General features: G+C 47.9%; 9 protein-coding genes across 9 annotated transcripts; 4 read left to right on the plus strand and 5 right to left on the minus strand.

The window, feature by feature from the left end:
* Nucleotides 1-1,061: 1,061 nt before the first annotated feature.
* On the minus strand, nucleotides 1,062-1,794 carry BDV27DRAFT_153455 (tautomerase family protein; the record flags this gene model as incomplete). The annotated part of the gene is made up of 2 exons (XM_032071785.1): nucleotides 1,062-1,480; nucleotides 1,758-1,794. 2 exons carry the CDS (start codon nucleotides 1,792-1,794, stop codon nucleotides 1,062-1,064), a joined length of 456 nt encoding a protein of 151 aa, XP_031932081.1.
* Nucleotides 1,795-1,901: 107 nt separating this feature from the next.
* BDV27DRAFT_166591 (SDR family oxidoreductase) lies at nucleotides 1,902-2,989 on the plus strand (the record flags this gene model as incomplete). The annotated part of the gene is made up of 2 exons (XM_032074231.1): nucleotides 1,902-2,346; nucleotides 2,415-2,989. The coding sequence occupies 2 exons, from the start codon at nucleotides 1,902-1,904 to the stop codon at nucleotides 2,987-2,989; spliced, it is 1,020 nt and encodes a 339-aa protein (XP_031932082.1).
* A 1,250-nt stretch (nucleotides 2,990-4,239) lies between these two features.
* BDV27DRAFT_121499 (fungal specific transcription factor domain-containing protein) lies at nucleotides 4,240-5,668 on the minus strand. The gene has a single exon (XM_032065381.1). It carries the CDS (start codon nucleotides 5,407-5,409, stop codon nucleotides 4,288-4,290), a length of 1,122 nt encoding a protein of 373 aa, XP_031932083.1. The 5' UTR covers nucleotides 5,410-5,668; the 3' UTR covers nucleotides 4,240-4,287.
* Nucleotides 5,669-5,673: 5 nt separating this feature from the next.
* BDV27DRAFT_24487 (glycoside hydrolase family 13 protein) lies at nucleotides 5,674-7,876 on the minus strand. Its single transcript, XM_032076116.1, has one exon. The coding sequence runs from the start codon at nucleotides 7,648-7,650 to the stop codon at nucleotides 5,923-5,925; it is 1,728 nt and encodes a 575-aa protein (XP_031932084.1). The 5' UTR covers nucleotides 7,651-7,876; the 3' UTR covers nucleotides 5,674-5,922.
* An 885-nt stretch (nucleotides 7,877-8,761) lies between these two features.
* Nucleotides 8,762-10,381, plus strand: BDV27DRAFT_141536 (MFS maltose permease MalP; the record flags this gene model as incomplete). Its single annotated transcript, XM_032069834.1, has 1 exon — nucleotides 8,762-10,381. The coding sequence occupies one exon, from the start codon at nucleotides 8,762-8,764 to the stop codon at nucleotides 10,379-10,381; it is 1,620 nt and encodes a 539-aa protein (XP_031932085.1).
* Nucleotides 10,382-10,903: 522 nt separating this feature from the next.
* Nucleotides 10,904-11,891, minus strand: BDV27DRAFT_24496 (FKBP-type peptidyl-prolyl cis-trans isomerase). The gene is made up of 6 exons (XM_032076117.1): nucleotides 11,542-11,891; nucleotides 11,397-11,467; nucleotides 11,267-11,327; nucleotides 11,187-11,207; nucleotides 11,067-11,105; nucleotides 10,904-11,004 (listed from the first exon to the last, which is right to left on the minus strand). Exons 1-6 carry the CDS (start codon nucleotides 11,670-11,672, stop codon nucleotides 10,977-10,979), a joined length of 351 nt encoding a protein of 116 aa, XP_031932086.1. The 5' UTR covers nucleotides 11,673-11,891; the 3' UTR covers nucleotides 10,904-10,976.
* Nucleotides 11,892-13,161: 1,270 nt separating this feature from the next.
* On the plus strand, nucleotides 13,162-13,843 carry BDV27DRAFT_166593 (cell wall mannoprotein 1 family protein; the record flags this gene model as incomplete). Its single annotated transcript, XM_032074232.1, has 1 exon — nucleotides 13,162-13,843. One exon carries the CDS (start codon nucleotides 13,162-13,164, stop codon nucleotides 13,753-13,755), a length of 594 nt encoding a protein of 197 aa, XP_031932087.1. The 3' UTR covers nucleotides 13,756-13,843.
* Nucleotides 13,844-14,992: 1,149 nt separating this feature from the next.
* On the plus strand, nucleotides 14,993-16,355 carry BDV27DRAFT_153462 (NAD(P)/FAD-dependent oxidoreductase; the record flags this gene model as incomplete). The annotated part of the gene is made up of 2 exons (XM_032071786.1): nucleotides 14,993-15,199; nucleotides 15,261-16,355. 2 exons carry the CDS (start codon nucleotides 14,993-14,995, stop codon nucleotides 16,353-16,355), a joined length of 1,302 nt encoding a protein of 433 aa, XP_031932088.1.
* A 409-nt stretch (nucleotides 16,356-16,764) lies between these two features.
* Nucleotides 16,765-17,713, minus strand: BDV27DRAFT_141540 (SDR family NAD(P)-dependent oxidoreductase; the record flags this gene model as incomplete). Its single annotated transcript, XM_032069835.1, has 4 exons — nucleotides 16,765-16,952; nucleotides 17,044-17,182; nucleotides 17,242-17,622; nucleotides 17,690-17,713. 4 exons carry the CDS (start codon nucleotides 17,711-17,713, stop codon nucleotides 16,765-16,767), a joined length of 732 nt encoding a protein of 243 aa, XP_031932089.1.
* Nucleotides 17,714-18,001: the final 288 nt, after the last annotated feature.

Consider the following 18,001-nt stretch of genomic DNA (forward strand, 5'->3'; position numbering starts at 1 on the left):
CTCCCCAAGCACGCGGAAGCAATCTTGCTCAAAGAAGGACAATGGCCAAGTACTCCCATTAACTTAAAAGCCCCGTAGGTCAAAACAGCGCACGAGACCAGTTCGCTCATCAACTTGTATTGGACCAGCTAGAAGACCTATCAGTTGTGAAGTTGTCTAGCCATTATAGGGGATGCTTACGGTAGTAAAATGACACCTGATTTGGAACAGCGTTTGTACACTCTGTCTGAATCCGGAATTGAAAGTCGTCTATCATCTGGTATCTCCAATTACAGCATACACCCAGTTGTGAGGCCCGTTCGCTAGGACTGTTAGCTATCACGCATAGCAAACCAGAAACCAAGATAACAACAGATAACGAGAGCTTTACATACTGCACGGCAGGCATCAGGCTTCCTCTATAAGACTAAGACAGTTGAATCGGGCCGCTGCCAGTATATAGAAGGGTCTCAGATCCACAAACATGAGACTGAAGGGATTAGCGATCTACTATGTCAGGTTAAGTCCAGATCATAATGGGATAGGAATTTTGTAGAACTGGATTATATAGGAAATATTTTCTATTTGCGGAAAACTTTCCTACTGTTCTGGATGGGAGTCTACAAAGTGATCTAGAAAACTGTAGACCTACCTGCAGACGATAGTCCGATTTCCAAAGGCCGGATTGTATCTCCAGAGAGGCATTCCCACCATTATGTCCGGGGTGTGAATGAAAAAAAAATATGTCAGTAGATATATTAGACCGTTGTTCCAAGTTTTTCCGAAGGATGAGCAAGATGGGTTATCCGATATTAGTGGCAACCATAGTTGTGCTACGAAATGCGTGTCAATAATTCCAGGGTTCCACACCAATGAAGGAACATATAATATAGCTAGGCAGAAAGAGAAAATCATAGGTCAGGTTTGTAAGACATATATATTCCCTATATTTCAATAATAGCAGCTCTTCAATAATAGAGAAATAATACAATAAAAGTACTTTATAATCTTATTCACTGCATGAAACAACGTAAGTCTCCCTCCCATATAAGCCCCATGGCAAGATGCTTCCCAATCCGAACCTAGAGCGACGTTCGCCCTCCTTCAGAAAACGCTCCCTCATATAAAACAGGCCGATTCTCTCTCACCCACAGCAGCTCCGCCTCACTCTTCCACGGTGGCGGAATCAACCCATTGATCTTCCACATCCGCCGTTCGGTCTCATCAACATGATACTCAACATCATACCCTTTGTCCAATACGTGTGGTTTCAGCACCCGGTCTATCTTAGAGGCAGCCCGATCATACGCTGCGTCAGTGTCTGGTAGACGGATGGCGATGTGGGCGATGACTATCCGGACGAAGGGCCTGGCTGTTTCGGGTCGTAGATGGCCGCCCACGAAGACGTTTGCTGGATCCAGTTGGTGAAATTGGACAACAACGTAGAAGGCAGGGAGGCCGACGGATGTATAGTTTTCCGTAATGGCCTGGACGAAGGCCTCTTTTTCCGTGGAAGTGGTAAAGGTCCTGGGGGATGGTATATTTGCCAAAGGGGCATTTTGTAGAAGGGATTATGATGTTGGGAATAGAATAGAATGATATATGTCTGGTAGTATGAGAGATGTGGTAGAATATGGTGCTGGGGTTGGCTGAGAGGCCTCTTTATAGAATGTCGTATTCACGATGATTGGTGGGAATTCTGAGCAAAAGGCTGGATTACAAATCTTGATCTACACGGTGTAAAGGTAATTTGAGACAGAATAATCAGTCCGATTTACGATTAGTGAACTGAGTCAGTGCGATGAATGACGACATTGCCATTGCTTTCTTCGTTTGTCCTTGAGACCCCGGGAACAGTATAAAAAGGGTCGATATTCGACTAGAACAACACATCCACGAAGAGTCTGGAGAACAAATCCAACATGTCACTATCCAACCAGTCTACTCCTCTTGTATTAATTACCGGCGCGACTGGGTTCATCGGCTCACAGGTTGCCCTCGTATCCCTGCGGGCGGGATACCGGGTGCGACTGGCTATCCGGAAACCGGAGCAAGAAGCCGTTCTACGAGCCCGTTACCTTGATTATAACGCCCAAATTGAAATCTCCATCATTCCAGATATCACGATCCGAGACGCATTTGAGTCTGCTCTTGATGGCGTGGACTACGTTTTCCACCTGGCTTCACCGATGCCAGGTCGCGGTTCCGATCTGCAGGCAGACTATATCGACCCGGCCGTCAAAGGAACTGAATCCGTTCTCTTTTCCGCGCTAGCATTCCCTCAGATCAAGAAGGTGATTATTGTATCCTCGGTACTGGGCTTAACACCCCTTACTGCTCTGCGCGAAAAGGAAGTATTCGTGAAAGGCGAGTACCTTTCTCCTTCCCCTCCCCCAACTAGGGATGCATGGATCAAGGCTGATAGAACGGGGTAGACAACACCAACGAGACAATTCCAATTGATATACCCACAGTTATACCTGAAGGACCCCGCGGGCACGGCTTAAAATACCAAGCCTCTAAGATCCGCGCTCACCAAGCCACGCGGGACTTCCTGGCCAGCCAGAATCCACACTTTACCATCATCACGTTCCACCCGACTTTTGTTCTCGGCGAGAGTCTCATCCAGAAAACACCAGAGGGGATAGATGGAATAAATGCGCTCTTCTGGGATAGTCTGCATTCCGAGAAGCCAACCATACCGAATGTGTGGGTGGATGTCCGTGATGTGGCGGAGGCGCATATTCGGGCTCTTAAGGCGGAGATCCCATCTGGCACGGAGTTTCTTTTGTCGGCACCGGCGGCGTCGTGGGAGGCAACAGGGCAAATGGTGAGGCGGAAGTTTCCTTCTGTTGGCTGCAAACTGCAGGGACCGATCGAAGGGGGGTGGACAGTTGATACAAAGACTGCGGAGAGGATTCTGGGAATGCATTGGAGGCGGCAAGATGAGATTGTTGAGGCGGTGCTGGAGCAGCAGTTGAGGTTGAGCGGAGCTGAAGCTTCCCTGTAAATTAGTATGACATTGAAAAAGGGTTTATGAGGCAATAGCTTATTAGTTACTCTGGTCTACAACCATATGAATAACTGCGGGACGAGTCACTTTGATTGATATTTCGCATCAACACATCCACCGGGTTCCCCAACTTCCCGTATCTTTGGCTTTGACCAGTACCTTTGTAAATGTAGACAGCTGGTTGATCTTTAAGGCTCTAAAACTGGGATTGGAACCACAGCTGGAATTCTAGCTATCTTCGATCCCACGGAATCGTACGGTATATTGGAGTGAACGGCCTTTTCAATACGTGGGACGGCATCAAGACAAATCAGATATTCGTCAGCTAGTTGGTTAGTTGAATAAATGAATAATAGAAGTAATTGTAATCTAACAGCGGGTAGGTTTTTATAATCATAGAATATGATCAATAATCATTAAATTGCGGGACGGTTGCTTATTGATCACCTATTATGAATTGCGGCCTGTTCGTGTTCAACCACAGCTAGGCAACGAAGCGAGTAAATAAAAGCTAATCTCTACGGTTAGTCAATGCTGACCCGAGCTCGGCACATAGCATGGTGGGGAGAGAAAAGGCGTGGTGATACGATACGCCCGTTAGCATCTCAAGACTGAGGGTATTGTGGATCCAGTACCTCCGGCTAGACTATGTATATGCCGGGAAATCTTTAGCCGAGCCGATTTCGGGTCGGCTTTTGTTGGGAGACCTCCACAGTCCACACTACATAAACCATGGCAAAAAGTGGATCTGATACGAGTAATGCGAACCAGCTCCGACTCCGCCACGATGTATGGTGTGATTTCTACAAAGTAGATAGGGAGCCATCCTTTTCTTAATGTTAACAATACCTATCTATCCCGTACCCTGTACGACAATATACGTATTTTCGTAGTTCTCAAACCGGTATATCTTGAGGAATTTGTCAACGCAGAGAGAAGAACCTGGCAAAAGCGCAGTGAATAGGCTACGACCGGCAAGGAATGGAAAATGCAGTCTTCTTGATAGGCTTCTCACAGCTAGCTCTGAACGAGTCGCAGGCTTCCTGCTTCGGCTCAATAGCTGCGATGCGCTTGCATTGCATTTTGCTAATGATGCTGGGGACATAATCGCATGTTCACTCGAGCACGATAACGCTGGATTCCGCGCCAATACACGTGTTGGGGCCATGGGCACCGAATAAAGATATAGGAACCCCAGGGGTGCTCATGCACGTGTATACCCCTCACACCTACTACAGTCACGCTTGTTCATGGTTATAAAACAGTTTATTAAGTGATATTGAGGATAAAGCCAACTAAACAGTCAACTGACAAGCAGCTTCAATCCCCGGAAATCGATCTCTAATCAAGCAAAACTTCTCAGTAAGAATATCCTTCGACACCTGCTGCAAATTATGAAACGAGAACACCACACTCTTCATAAACACAATGTCTCCTATCCGACTAGTCGTCTGCTCCAGCGTCGCCTGCGGAAGATGAATAACCACATCAGCGATAGTATTAATGATCTCCACCAGCTTGGTCAGGATCGAGGATCCGTGCACGCGGATTGTATTTTGCGAGATCTTAGTCAGGAATTGCCTCAGCTGACCGGATAGCCGGAGCGGGAGTTCAAGGGACAGTGAAGGACATAGAGGATGGGAGGACAAAAGCCAGTTGGACATGGCCATCTGCCAGAGCAGAGTGCGCATCCATTGCCTGGTGATGACAAGATCTGCTTGCTGCGTCTCGGATAACATCGAGACTTCGAGTTCCCAACGAGCGTCGTCTAGCTCGCGGTATTTTTGCTCCACCCATTTCGCTGAGACTTGGCTTCTGTCCCCAATCCAGAGATTGATGAAGGTTGGCTCGAAAATGAGGAAGGTCTTGATGACTTGGGTCCAGCCCTGGGAGATACCGGGGGGTAGGTTGGGGTCAGCCTCCGGGAAGGAAACATTTGGGGATAGGGTTGCTGGAGAGAAATGAACGATCGAAATAAATCGTTCGTGGATAAAGCATAGCCAGTAGAGACGTTGGCGCCGGGCTCGTTCTGTGGGATGCAGACTTCCGAGAACAGTTTTGTCCTCGATGCGCAGGAGGTGTATCATGGTGATGGCCTCACGCAAATAGACAAAACCCAAGTCGTATTGGCCAAGGCTCATGAAGCACATTTGGATGAAGATGTTGGTCATTGTGCGCAGGATGGATGGCCGGAATCCAAGCAACATTGGCGGTTGGGTTGCGATGGCTTGGTTGATGAGCTGGGTGATGTGGGTCGAGGCGCTTGACGTAGGGTGATTGGATTGTGCCAGGTCAATCGTGGCGGCGGCAAATGCATATACAAATGCTGCGCTCTCGCTGTCAGACTCCATCTTGCTGATTGCATCGTGCAGCTCGTCGTCGGTCATAATGGGGTTGAATGGGTATACGAGATGCATGTATTCCGGGACCAGGCTTTCAAAGTACGAGGTTGAAACTGGCGATAATGCCGGAGCGAGAAGTGGGTTTGACGCGGATTCAATTTTATGCTTCGAAATAACTTCTCCTCGACGAAGTGCGTGCTTCCTTGATCGCGCGAGTCGATTATCGGTGTACGTGCAAACTAGGCCCAGGTGCTCACATTGCTGACATCGTTGCTCGCCATTACAGCGAACTTTCCTTCGCCCACAAGCGTCACATGCCTTGTGTACTCGGGGTCGACGGTGGTCCTCCATGGTTCTACGGTAACAACAGCATCGATCTAGCGGGCGATGTCGGTAGGAAGAGACATCGTGGGGCCGGCCTTTCTTACCCCAGGTTTTATATTAGATCGCGTGCCTTGGCGCCTTGGCAATGGCCTGAGGCATTCATTTACTTGATTCACTTGGGATGTCGTTCTATATTCCAAAAGAGTGAAGAAACGGAATCATAAATTCAATCTAAGGCTCTACCAAAGTCATTATATCTATCATTTAAAACAAAAGCACACGCCCCTCGAATGGCTGCAACTCGTTCAAATCCCCTTCAACGTTACGCAACAACACCTTCGGATCCTGCACAGCAGCTGGTTTCTCGAATCTCAGGGTATCCTCTGAAAAGTTCAACACTACCAAAGCCGACTGTTTCTGTCCTCGCTTGAAATAAGTGAACACCTTCTCATTTGGCTCATCCAAGATCTCAAAATCCCCAAAAACGAAGACGTCGGCGTATTCTTTCCGTAGCTGAATAACCCGTTTCCAGAACGACAAGACAGAAGACTCATCGTTCTCCTGCACTTTTGCATTGATCTCGGGGTAGTTATCGTGGACACGCATCCACGTCTTTTCTGACGAGGAAGAGAATCCACCATTAGCCTCGGGGCTCCACTGCATAGGAAGCCGGGCATGGTCTCTCGCGAAACGCTGGAGTGACTTCATAGCAGTCTCCAGCTCCACCGGGTCATCATTGGAAATCTTCTGCACCATCTGGTAGTAGTTTGTACTGTCGACATCTTTATATTCATCGATAGTCCAGCTCTCTGGCGCATTAACCATGCCAATTTCCTGACCTTGGTAGATGAATTGAGTGCCTGACAACGTGCCCTGCATCATCGCAAGCATTTTCGCTGATGTGATTCTCAATTCTGGGGTCTTCTCGGAACCAAACCGAGAGACGGACCGACCCTGGTCATGATTCTCCATGAACACCGTGGACCACCCATCTGTCCCCCTCATGATAACTTGAGTACCCTTGACCGCGGCCTTGAGTTCCGGTAGCGTCCAGCCTGGCAGCGTAGTCAAGAATTTATAATCTTTTCCTTGTCCAAGATCGACGATATCGAACTGAAAGACCATGTTCAGCTGGTTCTGCGCTGCGGACACATACCGCAGAATGCCATCGACAGTGTGCGTATTTGGCAGCTCTCCCACCGTCATCGCGTCATACTTTGCAAGTACCTCATTCATCTCCCCGAGGTATTCGTGAATACGAGGTCCATTGCAGAACAATGCTGGCGACATTTGTGTCTCCGACTTGGGGTCGAGGACCGGCGCATCTGGGTACTCAGGGTGTTTGCTGTACATGTTCACTGTGTCCACACGGAATCCATCGACACCCTTCTGCAGCCAGAACTCCATCGCCGAATCATAGATCGCACGGCGGGTCTCTGGGTTCTCCCAGTTGAGATCTGGCTGTTCCTTGCAAAACAAATGGAGATAGTATTCTTCGCTTCCTTCGTCCCATTCCCAAGCACTGCCGCCGAAGATACTGCGCCAGTTGTTGGGTGGCTTCCGGACTCCATTGGCGTCGTATTTTGCAGGTTTCCAGATATACCAATCCCGCTTGGGGCTTGATTTTGACGACCGCGATTCCTTGAACCACTTGTGCTCGTGCGAGGTGTGATTGACAACCAGGTCCAGAATAATGCGCAGCCCACGACGGTGGCACTCGTCGATGAGGACTTCCATGTCCTGTACTGTGCCGTATGGTGGGTAGACACTCTCATAGTCGGAGACATCATACCCCATGTCGTATTGGGGGCTGTCGTACATAGGTGAGATCCAAATCACGTCTACCCCCAGGCTGGTGATATAATCAAGGGAGGAGATGATACCGGGAATATCGCCGATACCGTCATTGTTGGAGTCTTTAAAACTGGCTGGGTAGATCTGGTAGATGATGGAGTTCTTCCACCATTTTTCGCCAACTGGGGCTGGAGACATTTTCGAGGGATATAGGGTATAGGAGATGCAGGGATGATGGTAGGAGAGGAAAGGCTTTCTGGCAAAACAAACTTGGTCGAAAGGAAAGATATATAACTGCCTGGGTAAGTAGGGTCGCACACCATCTCATAACAACTGGCATGCACGATGCTGATCCACCCATCAGATACATACTCTGTATTGGCGCAATGTCGGCCCGAGCAGTTATCACACCTGCATAAGAGGCCCTTGCGGTGTCCACCAGGGTCCAGCTTCAACCCCACAACACCATGGCCCCGCTCGACCGTTGTCAAGATGATTATAGTTATCACATTTTCTAATGGGGATACTGATCATGTCATACACATGCGCGCACAACTGGTATCGTATCAGTTAAAATGGCCAAGAGACCGACTAAACCGGCTACAGTTAGTGATGTTAGGGTTCTCCACCCTTAATAATTGCCTCGGCCCGACATTGGACCAATAGAAGGTTGAGGTCTGCTTGCCGAGCAGCTGCAAGTCTGGACGCGGTGATTAAGTTGACCCTAGATCAAGAGTCAGGCCCACCTACGCCCCCATTCAAGTCCCCCTATCCGATGGTACTCTAACATGACTGATCATTTGCCTTTCACAGAAGTGGATGTTTTGCAACGAGTACACCTTAGTGTTATGTACATGATTTGGAGATGGTATGGCATGAATAAAACAAACGATTCGACTTGAGTCTCCTTCACGATGGTTCTGTGTGGAAAACAAGCATAAATTATAATAAAACTCAATTCTGTCTTCCATTGCCTTCTGATTCTCTCCGGCCCGACATCTGGCCAATCAAATCGCTTTCTTTGACCGTCAAAAATCCGGGGGGATCCGCTCGAGAGAATCTGGGGAAAAAACCTTGTCTCCTGGACAGCACCTGCATACTCGCGAGAAGGCAGCGGGGAATCATGCGCACTTGGGGAACTTTGATGCTCGTATAGTCTGGGTTAGGTGCATACAATGCGCTATTGACTGTGGTCTGATTCCTGTGGCAAAGGTTCTATAAAAGGCCCTGTATGCGCCTTCACTTTCCACGCAATCGTCCACTCCATCCGCAATTGCTTCTACTTGGTCTACTACAAACCATACCCAAGATGACTCCCGAGAAGGCCGCTATGTCTGAACACATTGAAAACGACAACCCATCTAGCCATGATGCCATCGACCTTCCTAACAGTGCCGAGGCGCAGGCAGCCATTGCGAAAGAGCGTGAGATGACTCTATGGGAGGCGCTCAGACTCTATCCGAAGGCCGTGGGGTGGTCACTTTTATTCTCTTGTGCCATCATCATGGAAGGCTACGATGTTGTCCTCATCGGTTCTTTCCTCGCTTTTCCTGCATTCAACGAAAAATACGGATATCTCATGTCGGACGGAACATATGGGCTCGAAGCTAAGTGGCAAGCCGGATTAAATAACGCGATGGCCTGCGGCCAAATTATTGGACTTTTCCTCAACGGCCTTATCTCAGAGCGCTTGGGATACCGAAAGACCCTGATGGCATGTCTTGCCGCCACCATTGGTTTCGTTTTCATTCTCTTCTTTGCGCCTAATATCCAAACTCTTGTTGTCGGTGAACTCTTCATGGGCATCCCCCTTGGAGTATATCAAACCCTTGTCGTGACATACGCATCCGAAGTGTGTCCTATAGCGTTGCGCGCATACCTTACCACCTATGTGAACCTCTGCTGGGTGCTAGGCCAATTGCTCGCCTCTGGCGTGCTGAAGGGTCTCGCCGAGCGCACCGATCAATGGGCCTACCGTATCCCCTTCGCTCTGCAGTGGATCTGGCCCATTCCCATTTTCATTGGGGTGTTTCTGGCCCCCGAGAGCCCCTGGTGGCTCGTTCGACAAGACCGCCGTGAAGACGCTGTCAAAGCTGTGAAACGCTTGACGAGCGCCAACGCAGACTTCAACGCCGAAGAAACCGTCTCGATGATCGTATATACCGACGCACTCGAGCGACGTGCGGAAACCGGTACCTCATATCTTGACTGCTTCAAGAAAACCGACTTGCGCCGAACCGAAATCGCCTGCTGTGCATGGGCGGCGCAGAGTCTGTGCGGTGCAGGTCTGATGGGCTACTCCACCGTCTTCTACCAGCGCGCGGGTCTCGCTGTATCACAGTCATTCACCATGTCGCTCGTACAATATGCCCTAGGCGTGGTGGGGACATTCGTCTCCTGGACAGCGATGTCCTACTTCGGCCGTCGCACCCTCTACGTCGGCGGTCTCTTTCTCCTCGCCATTGTACTATTCGTCATCGGGTTCGTCTCTATCGCCCCATCCACATCCGCCATCTCCTGGGCCACCGGATCCATGCTTCTCGTCTACACTTTTATCTACGACTCCTCTATCGGACCCGTCTGCTTCGCTCTCGTCGGCGAAATCCCATCTTCCAGACTCCGTACTAAGACCGTGGTCCTCGCCCGAAACGTCTACAATGTTCTCAACCTCGTCACTGGAATCATCATCCCGTATATGCTCAACGTGGATGCTTGGAACTGGCGTGGAAAATCAGGTTTCTTCTGGGGTGCGCTCTGCGTTTGCTGTTTGACATGGTCGTTCTTCCGCCTGCCAGAACCTAAGGGACGGTCGTACGCTGAGTTGGATCTGCTCTTTGAAAGAGGGGTCAAGACGAGGGAGTTTGCGACTGCTAAGACTGGGCTGGAGGATTTGCAGAGCGAAGGGAAAGATGACATAGTGAAGGTCTGAGACAGGATTTTAGGTATTCAGTTGGGGTTCGTATAATAAGGAGCAAGTGGTGTTCTCGCGTAGGGAGTTTGTGCTGTTTTATTCGTTCTGCTATCTATTTCTCAGATGCCTATATCTTGTCAAGTTCTTAATCAGCTTCCGGGAAACACCTTGTTGGGCTTGAAAGGTCTCTCGGAAATATACCATAGCCTCGCTCAAACCATGAAATACTTTTAGCCTGTTAAATCGGTTTATAAACGCAGTCCATGGATTGAATATTAAATCATGCCGTGGAATCTCGATTTGAATTACGTGTAGTTGCAGACGGGTGCTCTCGTGTATAACATTCGGATCGCGGCTTAATTGGAATTTCTACTTTCGACGGGCGGTCGGGATTACTTGTGTTTAGATCTAATGGTTATGGTAAATCTATTGAGGAATCGATACCTTGGCTTGCATCTAAGCAGCTCTATTAAGTCCCTCATGCATTGTAATATCCATACGCAACCTAGTGTTTTCCCTGTGGCAAGTTGAAGGCAATTTGTAAAAGGTACTAAATCTAGCAGGTGGGAATTTTTTTATAGCCTCAAGTAGATCATTTATTGATGCATCTCTATTAGTTAATCTTAAGAAGCTCAACCTCACTGCAATGTAAAAGTTAGTCGCACAGGATTATTTTCGGTTTAATTGACCTTTGCAGACTTACAAGATCAGAGTAGAGTTTGCAGGGATCTTGCCAGCCGCCCTAATTAGAGAACATTGTTAGTTACAATAGGCTCAATCCAACGTGTGTAAATCATTGGCTGGATATTTTCAGGCTGCATACTTGTCACCGTAGCCATAGTCCCTAAGTCATGTTGTTAGTATTATGCTATATTTCTATTCTCGTAAAGAGGGTGGACTTACGGGGTAATAGTCAGGGTGGACTTCTCGCCAAGGCTCATTTGCATGACACCCTCATCCCAACCTGGTCAGGCAATTGTTAGTAATTTAAGATAATGTAGTCAAATGACAGTCAGTGGCCTGGAAGAGGTACCCTTGATAACTTTTCCAGTGCCAATCTGCACACTCAATGGGCCGCGACCGGGCGATCTAGAACTATCAAACCTATTGACAGATTTAGCATTCAAAAGTCTCCGTGAACGAAGCCAACGATTCTAGTAGAGGATAAGCCGGCTTACTGCTTGCCCTGGAAGCCCTTGTTGGCCTTCTTAGGGTCGTAGATCCAGCCGGTGTAGTGGATGGAGACCTTGTCGCCTGAAGCAGGCGAGGGACCGCTACCGCGGGTGATAATCTTTCTCTCGACACCCATATTGAAATGTTTATCTTGCTAGAAATGTAAGTGACGAAAAGGACCGGTCGTTTGGGGAACGAGGGGAAGTCAAAAGTGAGAGGCAACGCTGATTCGTATTTTTCCTCGAAGTGGGGAAGCGGCGGGTGCGCTTTTATCGATTTCTGTCAGCGGAATTCGCGTGGGGATGCTACTATTCAATCTTTCCGTACATGTATTTTAGAGAAACAGCATAAAAACTAGGAGATCTATCTATTTCACGTACCTATCCATAATATTCGACATTAAAAAAAAAAAAAGAAACTCATGGAGGGTTGGCTCTAAACTACACGTGTAATATCTTGTATCAGTTATCACGTGATACTCACAAATGCATAAAGCTTATGTAATTCAATTCATAAGCAAGATTATGAAGCTAGTTTAAAAAAAGAATAATAATCTTTAACACAGCAACACACCCAAAATATATATTATCCGGATCGGCCAAGGACGATCATTAGGATTTTTAAATGAGTGCGCGTCCACAATCTGGCTATGACGAGATAGGCATGATATACCAGGACTGTCAATCATTGAAGGCCACATTCCTTCGGAAATAAATCTCAAGAGATTAATGTTTTTCTGTTCGAGCCATAAGCATGGCTGTCTCATGGTCGGCTACGGGATATCGCATGCTCGACAATGACAGGTTTTATCGTCCAGCATTCGAGTCTCAGATGCATATGGAATCGGCCATATACACAAACATGAAGAGGTATTTGCCATACGACATAATTATATCTTACTCTCTCGCGTGAAAGACATTTTTTTGGTCTCTTCTTCAACTGGGCCAATCAATCTATGGTGCACGAGCGAATTCACCCATGGCTTTGCCCAGATGCCTAGCCATATAATTCAGTTCGATTCAGGTGACACCCCCGATTATATCCTTGAAGACCTCAATAATATGTCTTTGTCTCAGACCAGGCCATAAATGCCGGAAAGGTAGTTAGCAAGATATATGCTACACCTTTTAATTTGGGGGCTTGGCGTGAGCTAACTGAAATACTGAAGTACCTAACTGAATATATAATGAGATCGCCCTTGTTTATTTTGTACATACCAAATAAGTATAGGTAATTGGATTTCCAGGACCTAGCATATGTCTCACCCACTTTTTGGGTCTGATTTTCAAGGGGGGATCTTCCCCGGAATTTCAGACCATCGGCGATTCAGTTCCCGTCGATCACCGAATATTTAGGCTTCTTCATCTTGTAACCTACCGCTAAACCATCCGGGAATTGAAATCCTCCAATTTTGAGGCACCACGATCCCAATCCTTCGCTATACCCCAGAATGGGGTACCTTTGTCACGAAGTGAGGGGTCCACGAGATATAAAGCCGGCCAGGTCTCTCTGAGCAGTTACCATCTAATCATCTCCTTCATCATCATTCTAAGTATCATTATCTATCTTCCTCTGTGCTCTCCACCGTTCCTCGACCTAAGTTTATCCAATTCACCTCCATCACCATGAAGCTCTCCGTCTTTTCTATCCTAACCCTCGGCCTCACCGCTGGTGCCCTCGCCGCCCCTGCCAACATCGAGCGCGATCTTCCCACCATCACCGGCACCCTATCTGGCATAGGCACCAAAGTCGACGCCCTCGACTCAGCAATCCAGGCGTACACAGGCGGCGACGTGACCAAGGTCCAACAAGCCTCCGACAACCTTGTCGATGCCATCAATGCCGGCACTACCAAGGTCAGCGGCACCTCCAACCTCAGCGGCGGCGATGCTCTCGGTCTCCCTGGCCCCGTGAACGACCTCAAGCAGAAGATCACTACGGCCGTTACCCATCTATCCGGCAAAAAGTCCCAGATTGTTCAGGCCGGCAAGGGCGGTCAAACCTATAACGACTTGATCCAGCAAAAGACTGCCGCGAAGAAGTTATCTGATACCATTGTCTCCAAGGTTCCCGGTAATTTACAGAACCTTGCCTCCGGGATTGCTGGTGGTATTTCCGATGCTATTGAGAAGGGTGTTCAAGACTTCCAGGATCAAGCTGCGAAGGGTGGAAAACGCGAAGTCGCGAGCATTGATGCTGGCGCTGCTATTGCTGTCTAAGGGGGTGTCTAGGTGATTTGATTCCGGGGGTTGAGCCATTTGTTGGCCTGGGTTAGCGCTGATGTGCTGTGAACAATGTCAATCTGTGATGGAACCTTGTGACAGTTGGGAAATATTGAATGTCATGTATTGAGTTGAACATCTCTACTTGAGTAATATGTCCAACATAGTTTGGCAGTCTTAAGTACTCAATGTACAACTGAGTTGAAAGCCCCGAAATATGTGTAGAGACGGTCCTGTACAATGAAATATCACTATTTCCAATTGACTCCTTCCGTTAAACGTCATTAAGGTAGCAATTATAAAAATCTCTCAATATTTAATTAGTGCGTTCTGTATATCACAGCTCTATAGCTTTCTCCAAGGTTTGGCCTATTGTTCGAGTCACCTGGTCACTAGACTATGGTGGCAAGAAAAGGCCAAGAAGATGATGGCTGACCGATGCTATGCAAGGGTTTTGACTGGTCTACCTAGTAGCTTCGAGGTACTTGCGGGTGATCGTTTGATTGGAACACTAAATACTATATTAAGCCTGAAGTAGATAATATGAGTCGCTTTATTGGACCAGGAAATGAACGGGTTCGGCGGTGGTGTGAGAAGAAAGATGGATGAAGTAATCGGAAACTCTGGAAGAGGCCATCCAATTATGCACATGTGACGGCTCGCTCTACACTCTGCCAGACATGGAGGGCTATTGGGCTGGCAGCCACAATATCCGCCCAAGCACCTTCTTGAAACTGTCGATGATGAGGTCGACTTGGTATTGAAGGACTTGGGAAATGAGCATCTTGGAATTGGCTAGCTACAGAGAGCGTGTGAGTTAAATTCACACAGTGGCCTAACACCTACAGCGATATGCAGGATCTATCTACGGCTATTCATCTATCTGTCTTGGGCAGTCAACCAGTACGTGGGTTGTAATCTATCCCACCTTCAATCCCAGTGTGGGATGATAAATAACAGCCTGAGGGCGCACTTCTGGTCTGCCATTACCATTTTCCTTTCCTAAGCCCGTTAAAAAAAATATACTTCCAGAATTCAGACAAAAGAAGAATCTCGGAGTCATCCCCGAGGGTGGATCTCGATCGTTGTCGGTCGCCCCACCGACGCCCGAAATACACCGAGGCTTAGGCAATCAGTATAGGAAGTGCGGGAGAGTATTCTGAGTATATATGATCTTCCCGGCATGTAGACATCACACGTAAGCAAGTTCATTGAGCCAAAGAAGACAATAGTCATGGTGTCTAGCGATTCTCGCATTGTTATATTGGGCGGTGGTGCCTGGGGTCTTTCAACAGGACTTTATCTGACAGAAGCTGGTTACTCCGACGTAACAATCTTGGAACGTGCAGAAACTATACCCTCGCCGTATTCCGCTGCATATGACTTGAACAAGATCATACGCGCAGAGTATGAAGATGACTTCTATTCTAAGCTAGCGCTAGTATGCCAGTCTCTCCGGAAAACACTATTCTGTTTGAAACTAACAGGTCTCCGCGATTTAGGAAGCGATTGAAGGGTGGAAGACCCCACTATTTGGGCCATACTACCATCAAACAGGATACGTGGTTGCAACAACTGGTAAGGCACCAGGGAAAGCCATCACACATCTTGAGAAAGCATTGGCCTCCATTGAGAAAGACCCTGCATTTGCTCCTGGGATTCGACGACTAGACGGCGCGAAGGATTTCAAGAACTACACCTGGCAATACACGGGCCCCTTGTCTGGGTTCAAGGGCTACTATAACCCCCTCGCCGGATATGCTCACTCGTCGGATACCATGAAGGGAATCTGGGTCCATGTCTCACAGCGAGGAGTCAAGTCTATCCTAGGCGAACGTGCAGGAAAAGCAGTGAGGTTGGAGTATTCCAACGGAAAAGTTACAGGTGTCACTACAGCTGATGGTAAAACTCACCTTGCGGATTTGGTCATCTCGGCCCTCGGTGCCCACAGTGCAGAATTGCTTCCGCAACTTGACAAGTCTTCTATTGCTCGTTCCTGGTCTGTAGCTCACGTGCAGCTCACGGAGGATGAGTGCAATCTCTTGCGTGGTATTCCAACTACAAATATCCGTGACTTAGGGTTCTTTTTCGAACCAGACCCAAAGACAAAACTTTTCAAGCTATGTCCGCTCGGAATTGGGTATACAAACACAGGCAAGGATGGAATATCATTGCCACCATCCCCAGCCCTTTCCCCTTCCCAGGGCTTTATTCCTAAGGGAGATGAGGAGAAGCTCAGACAGCTGCTACGAGAAACCTTTCCTTGGATGGCGGACCGACCATTTGTGGATAAGAAGCTTTGTTGGTTTTCAGACACCCCAGATTCAAATTACTGCATCGATTTTGTACCTGGTACAGAGAAATCAGTCATTGCCTTGAATGGCGACTCCGGGCACGGGTTCAAAATGATGCCCATCTTTGGAAAGTGGGTGACGGAGCTCATTGCAAAGGGCAAGCAGGATGAACCTCGCTGGCAGTGGCGTACGCCAAGTGAAATCGCGTCGCATTGGGGAGAATCTGTGAGCTGGAGAGTAGGACAGGGAGCCGAGTGGAGAGAGCTTATCAGGGCAGAGTCTAAGGGGGCTGCCAAATTGTAATACCCTATCTAGGGTATAATGGATCTTTTGGTAGCTTAATTATGAGCCATCAAGCACTGGGATCGTTCTTATCAAATACCTTTCTTTCCAAAGTTGCATGATCATGGTAGCAAAATGATTACAAAATGCGCATAGTCCGTAACCAGTTTGGCCTTCTATTTTAGTGAAGGAGTAACCTCGTAATCCTCGCGTTGTTTACAGTTCGAAGACCAGAATCTCCGTTGTAATTTTCATGTACATTTGTCTTCTCATGTTACGAAAAATAAACCACCCTAACTAGAGAGGGATGCAATCAATATGCTCACATTGGTAGTACGATATTTGGGGGTTCTATAAGCCTCAAGATTGATAATGTAAAATTTGTATCTTTTATACTTTATTTTCGAGAAGACGTATGAGATTATTGGGCTTAGTATATCCAACCACCGTCAACGTTATAGACAGCTCCAGTAACAAAGCTGGACTCTTCGCTAACTAGAAAAGCGATCACCTTCGCAACTTCTTCGGCAGACCCAAGTCTCCTCTGTGCGTTTGCCATGACACCAGACTCCACACGTTTAGGGTCATGGTCTGCAGACATTGGGGTGAGAACAGTGCCTTTTGACGGTTGATTAGCCTCGGATAATTGCAAAGACGGAAGGAAAGGTGGGATACATCCAGAATGACTTCCAACATGTTGAAGACTCACCTGGCGAAACACAATTGATTCGGACATTTCTGTTTTCCTTTGCAGCTGCCTTTGATATGGCGATCACCGCGGCTTTGCTGGCACAGTATGCAGAGGCATTGGGCATAGTTATTTGACCAAAGGTACTAGCGGCTGACACCTGCTCAGTCTATTAGCTGGACTTGATAACACTCGAGATTCGAGCCAGGAGAGACCTACAATGCTGCCGCCTTTCATGACGCTCAGCTGGGCACGGAGGCAATTAAAAACTCCAGTGACATTTACTGAGAGAACAAACTCCAATTGCTTCACACTTGTACCAGTGACTGGGGCTTGAGGCCCTAATACTCCGGCCATATTCACGGCACCATCAATCTTGCCAAATCGATATATTGTCTTTTCGATCCATGCCGCAACAGAAAGCTCATCTCGGACATCAACCCTGGTAGCAATGTGCTTCTGATGGCCACCTGGCAATGAATTGATGGCTATTTTTAATGCGTCCTCGTTCAGATCCGCGAGCGAGATGGAGGCACCTCGGGATGCGAGTAGCTGAGCAGTGGCAAGTCCCATACCACTTGCTGCGCCGGTGACCGCGATCTATACATGAATTAGTACCACAAAGCGGGGGCCAAAATAAGCCCTTCAAATATTTCAAGGGACTCACCACTTTTCCTTCATGAGAAGCCATGTCTGTGTTGCTCTGTGAGAAGATCAGAAGAATTGTGGATGAAAGATTGTTAGATGCAGGGAATCCTGGGGCCTTCTAAATTATATTGATATACTTCGATGGTGGAGATAGAGAAATCTTCCCTATTCCATCTTTGACTTCCCTTTACCAGCGACGGGCTGATCACCGACGATGATAAGGTATCCGTATATCCCGTGGGTGCGCCAAATGGCGTCGGACTCCGAGCCGACACACTGGATGTGAGGAAGTGGGTCAAACCCCAGGTTTCTCCAGGTTGATAGACGATCA

This window comes from Aspergillus caelatus (assembly GCF_009193585.1).
Source record: "Aspergillus caelatus strain CBS 763.97 unplaced genomic scaffold BDV27scaffold_16, whole genome shotgun sequence".
NCBI classification, from domain to species: Eukaryota; Fungi; Ascomycota; class Eurotiomycetes; order Eurotiales; family Aspergillaceae; genus Aspergillus; species Aspergillus caelatus.

Excerpts from the sequence above, each read along its gene's own strand:
- BDV27DRAFT_121499 (XM_032065381.1), bottom strand. The coding sequence starts at position 5,409 with ATGCATCTCGTATACCCATTCAACCCCATTATGACCGACGACGAGCTG.
- BDV27DRAFT_24487 (XM_032076116.1), bottom strand. The coding sequence starts at position 7,650 with ATGTCTCCAGCCCCAGTTGGCGAAAAATGGTGGAAGAACTCCATCATC.
- BDV27DRAFT_24496 (XM_032076117.1), bottom strand. The coding sequence starts at position 11,672 with ATGGGTGTCGAGAGAAAGATTATCACCCGCGGTAGCGGTCCCTCGCCT. Across the intron at positions 11,328-11,396 it reads CACTGGAAAAGTTATCAAGG|GTTGGGATGAGGGTGTCATG; the intron begins GTACCTCTTCCA and ends TTGCCTGACCAG. Across the intron at positions 11,208-11,266 it reads TCCACCCTGACTATTACCCC|GGACTATGGCTACGGTGACA; the intron begins GTAAGTCCACCC and ends AACATGACTTAG.